At 48.8% G+C, this 5,000-nt stretch overlaps 1 protein-coding gene across 3 annotated transcripts in view; it reads left to right on the forward strand.

Moving 5' to 3' along the window:
- The window catches only part of klf8 (Kruppel like factor 8), a 43,404-nt gene that overhangs the window by 16,119 nt on the left and 22,285 nt on the right, over positions 1-5,000 (forward strand). For all 3 annotated transcript variants that reach the window (XR_014598414.1, XM_084028798.1, XM_084028799.1), the window contains exon 2: positions 2,546-2,890. Coding sequence is in view for 2 of the 3 variants with exons in the window: in XM_084028798.1 (XP_083884924.1) it covers positions 2,546-2,890 (345 nt within the window). In the remaining variant the exon portion in view is untranslated. The remainder of the gene's footprint in view (positions 1-2,545; positions 2,891-5,000) is intronic.

The raw sequence follows: 5,000 nt of genomic DNA on the forward strand, positions 1-5,000 counted from the left end.
GTCTCACGTCTAATTATTCATTTGCAGCCAATAATAGTTTGCCTTACCTTCATTCACGCTACCTCCGCGGAACCGAACAGCTCGGCTCCACGCGGAATTAAAGACGAGAGATCGGACGATAACGAGGAACGGTTTAAAAAATCATATACTGCAAAAAAAAAAAAAAAAAAAAAAAGACTGAACTGAAAAGATGATTTTAAAGTGAAAGATGAAAACTTCCGTTAACAAAAGTTTCATTGACATCCGTCGCCCTGGCCAGCAGAGAGAATGACCGTTCTGAGACACTTCAGCTTTGGCTTCACTTTTAGCTGAGCTGTTTCAGGAGTGTTTTGCCATCTGGTCATGACCTGTGTTTTAGCTGCAGTGCATTGTGGTTTCGTTGACACATTTCCTACGAGACGCAACCAAAGTAGAAGAGATCGAAAGTAAAGAAATAGATCAAAATGTTCCTGGGAGGTTTCAGAGCCTGGATGTGTGTTGGGGGTCTGGGGTCTGGGGGGTTGGAAGGTGTGGCATGTGACTGCTCTTACCTTTGTTTGGAGACACAGTGGGGGGCTCTGTCCTATCACAATGGGGACTGGGAGACCAGTGTGTTTCCTGTGTGTGCGTGTGTGTGTGTGTGTGGGAGGGGTGGTGTCGTAGCCACACCCCGGCTGATTGGCCGAGGCCACACCTCACAGTGGAATCCACTGGAGCCGGGTCACATGTCGGCCTGCACCAGTCTCCGTCTGAACAACAACCAGAAGAGGGGGGGGGGGCTGGGTTTGTATTCATCGATCTAGATCTCCCTCTGCTCCGGATTCAGGATTAAAGCAACTAAATCTGTTTTATTTTAAAGACACGACGCAGTAAGTACTTTAACTACAAGTTACTAACATGCTAAAGTAGTTAATATGAAGGAGGCCCGGACTACGGTTCCCATGAGCAGCAGCGTGGGGGTCTCACACAGGAAGCTCAGAACCACGTTGTGTCTCTGAGGCCGTGAGAAAAGAAGGTGTAGAACATCACTTCCTGTCTGAGGCTCTCACAGGATGACGTGGGTCGCCATGCCGACGGGGGTTTTAAGGTCCGCGTGGCGGCCGCGTAGACTCGAAGACACACGGCTCTCATGTTGGACTCACAGGTTTCTCCTTTTCTTTCTGTTTTTTTTTATAAACCACACAAATAAAATTCCACTGAAACGTCGAGTTAAAAGAGGAAGAAAGAAATCAGAAGGGAAGTCATCGTTTTTTTAAAACTTCCACTATTGTAGGTCGGCGGGTTCAGGGTCATCGGGGGACCAGAGGGATGTTTTATATCAGAATTTAAAATAAAAATTGTAAAAATTACTTCAACAATTATAATTTTGTATTAAAACAATTATATGTTATATTGATAATGTAAACATTAAAACTATCCCATTGAAGTCATTTGTGCTCCTGTTCTTTTCTGATTCAAATAAAAATGACGGGAAATTTTAAGGCAAAGTTCTTCTGCACGTCTTCCTGCGTTTCGGTGACGTTTAGGAAGACGGGTGTTCGTGTATGTTTGTCGTCCAATCATACGACATATTTAAATCGTACGACATATTTTAATCATGCGACATATTTAAATCGTACGACATTTATAAAGCGTACGACGACTACTCGGTAGACCCCGTAGAGGAGTTCTGGTCTCATGGAGATGGAAGGGAAGTGGACACGGAGGGAAAATGGAGACAGTGAAGAAGAGAAGGGGTGTGTGTGTTACTAGAAGTGTGTGTGTGTGTGTGTGTGTGAGAGTGTGTGTGTGTGTGTGTGTGTCCCTCTGCCTCAGCACTCCCCACACCTCTCTCTCTCTCTCTCTCTCTCTCTCTCTCTCTCTCTCTCGTGCTCGCTCGGCTTCCAGAAAAGGGTGTGTCCGCCCGCCTGCTCTGGGAGTGAGGGAGGGGTCAGATCACGGCGACTCCTCCCTGCTTCGCTTTTCTCTTTCGATCTCATTCCCTCACTGGGCAGCTCCAGGATCAGGCCTTTGTCTCGCTCTCTCTGTCTCTCTGTTTGCCTTTTTTATTCTCTATCTTTTGGGGGTTTGAACAGAATGTGTGAGTTGGTACAATCCTCTCCTGGCACATTTTTTGAGTTTTCTTTAGCCAGCTCTCACAGCAGAGGTAATGTCTGTAGTCATGCTTTTCCTTTCCTCCCCCCTCCTCCCTCCCCCTTTTAACTCTAGCATGCCATTTCCTGTCTTACTTCCTCCTCTACCTGTCTTCCTCCCCCTCATCTGTTCTCCTTCCTCCTCCTTTGCTTCCTTCTCCTCCCCCTCCTCCTCCTGTCCACTCCTCATTCCTTCTGCAAATCCCCTTTCTCTCTCCCCCCTTCTCTCTCCCCCTCTCTCTCCCCCTCCCCCCCCCCCCCCTCTCCCTCCCCCTCCCCTGGAAGTTTTGGCTCTTTTCCTACATCGTCCTCCCCCCTCCCTCCCTTGTTTTTCTCTGCCATGCCTCCTCCCCCCTCCACCCCCTTCCCCTCGCTCCCTACCTTCCTCCTCTACTTGTCACCTCTCACCTTCTCCTCCTCCTCTTCCTCCTCAGTGCCAGTCGACTCCTAAGCAGAAGAAGATTGCGGTGGGCGCCCAGAAGAAGCTGAGGAGCGCCGCCAAGCAGAGCGCCCTGACGCAAAAAACGGCGCCCTCGCCACCTCCGCCGCCGCTGGAAGAGGAGGAGAAGGAGGAGGAGGAAGAGGAGGAGAAGGAGGAGGAGGAGGAGCCGGCGACCAGGCCAAGGCGGCCGCAGGAGGCGGAGGAGGCGGCGGCGGGCGAGGAGGAGGAGGAGCGACAGGAAGTGGCGACGCGGTCCGTGAAGCAGGAGGGGGCAGAGGAGGAGATCACCATGCCCTCCATACAGATCAAACCCGAGCCGGAGGAGATGGAGTGCACGGTGAGGAGGGGGTGGGGGGGTGGAGGGATGTGATTGGTCAGGCGGTTTGGGTCTCGACTCGTCACCCCGGCAATTGGGCGTGTTTGATCACGCTGGAGACGCTGGCGGAGGATTTCATTTGTGTCGATACTTTTCTTGGAGACAACATTTAGTGATGAGTCAGCGGCGAGACAAATATTAGTTATCATTCGGACGATGTCACTTCCTGACGGTCCAGATTGTATCTCACTGTTTTAATGATCATCGCTGAGATCTGGATGATCGATCGGACAACGACGGGAAAACAAGCGTTTACTTCCATCACAGACCACTTCCTGTTTTACTTCCAAATGAAGTACTTTAGATGATTTGGCTAAACTACCACCTCCTTTATTTGTGTTGATAAGTGTTGTTGTTTTGCATTGTGGTAAAAAGTTCACCTCAAGTAGATTTTTGACGTTGAGCAGATGTTGAGGATGTTCCTAGATCATGAGGTTCAGCAGTTCCTAGATCAGGAGGTTCAGTAGTTCTCAGATCAGAAGGTTCAGATGTTCCCAAATCAGGAGGTTCAGGTGTTCCTAGATCAGGAGGTTCAGTAGTTCCCAAATCAGGAGGTTCAGGTGTTCCCAAATCAGGAGGTTCAGGTGTTCCCAGGTCAGAAGGTGCAGGTGTTCCCAGGTCAGGAGGTGCAGGTGTTCCCAGGTCAGAAGGTTCAGGTGTTCCCAGATCAGGAGGTTCAGGTGTTCCCAGATCAGGAGGTTCAGGTGTTCCCGGATCAGGAGGTTCAGGTGTTCCCAGATCAGGAGGTTCAGGTGTTCCCAAATCAGGAGGTTCAGGTGTTCCCAAATCAGGAGGTTCAGGTGTTCCCAGGTCAGGAGGTTCAGGTGTTCCCAGGTCAGAAGGTTCAGGTGTTCCCAGATCAGGAGGTTCAGGTGTTCCCAGATCAGGAGGTTCAGGTGTTCCCAAATCAGGAGGTTCAGCACTTCCTAGATCAGGAGGTTCAGGTGTTCCCAAATCAGGAGGTTCAGGTTTCATAGAACAACAACGACAACATAATTTCTCTCGCGGCTTGCCGACGTTGGAGGTTCTGCATTTCGAGCGGCGATGTCGATGTCGACTTTTCTGTTTGTTTTAATCCTAAGAGATTTCCGGGGAATGTCTCGGCAGAAGAAGCTCCATGAAACGAATGGTGACGGGGTCAGAGGCCAAAGGTCAGAGGTTAGAGTGGCGGCGAAGCGCCCTGACGAGAGAATGTGTGAATGGTCTTGAGGAGAAAAACGAAGGTTACCCTTCATGACCCCTAATCAAACCGCCTTGGAGCGAACATCGCCGAATAAAGAAACGTTTTACCGTCTCAGAGGATTCGTAAACGTGTAAATAAACACGGTGAAACACTTCACAGCTTTTACTTTGAAGTTATTAAATCCCCAGAGCTGCTTAAACAGACTGTTTGGGTTCCTTTTAGTCCGTGAAATAACGGAAATCTCAAACCACCTCTGCGCTTTTCCTCCAGAATCACTTTGTCACATGTCAGTGATGTCATCACAATATATGTTCGTTACACGCACTGTCTTTTTAAAATAAACTTCCTTGAAACTTCACAGGAAGTTAACCACTCACGACTGAAAATGCATGTCACTAATGACTGACCTGACACATTGGGACAATAACCGTGGTCTCCTTGATGAAAGTCCTGTGTTTGTTTGACTCTCTTTTAACTATGTCAGTTTGTCTACCCATAATGCAACAGTGGGATGCTAAAATGTGCGCTTGAAATGCCAAGCAGCGGTATTATTAGCCGTTTATTTGAGAAACAGGAAGCGTTTTCCTTGATAACGAAAGAATAATGTCGTTCACTGATCATACTTGAAAATCTGGATCTTTGTTTACAATAATTACTGACATAAACAAACATTAACGTGTTTTAATGGTGGTGACCTGGTCGCCCTCCTGGCTCGTCTTTACGAGCGTTTACCTCGCGGCTGCAGGAACGCGCCGGCGACACTTCCTGCACGCTGATTAAATATAATAACAAGCGTAGAAACCCGAGGAGTGTTTTTGTGCTTGCCGTCCTGGCATGTTGCTGCACCTCCATGGGGAGAATGAGGGCAGTGATGATAAAGGCGAGGCC

Source organism: Eutrigla gurnardus (genome assembly GCF_963514095.1).
Source record: "Eutrigla gurnardus genome assembly, chromosome: 15".
Taxonomy (NCBI): domain Eukaryota; kingdom Metazoa; phylum Chordata; class Actinopteri; order Perciformes; family Triglidae; genus Eutrigla; species Eutrigla gurnardus.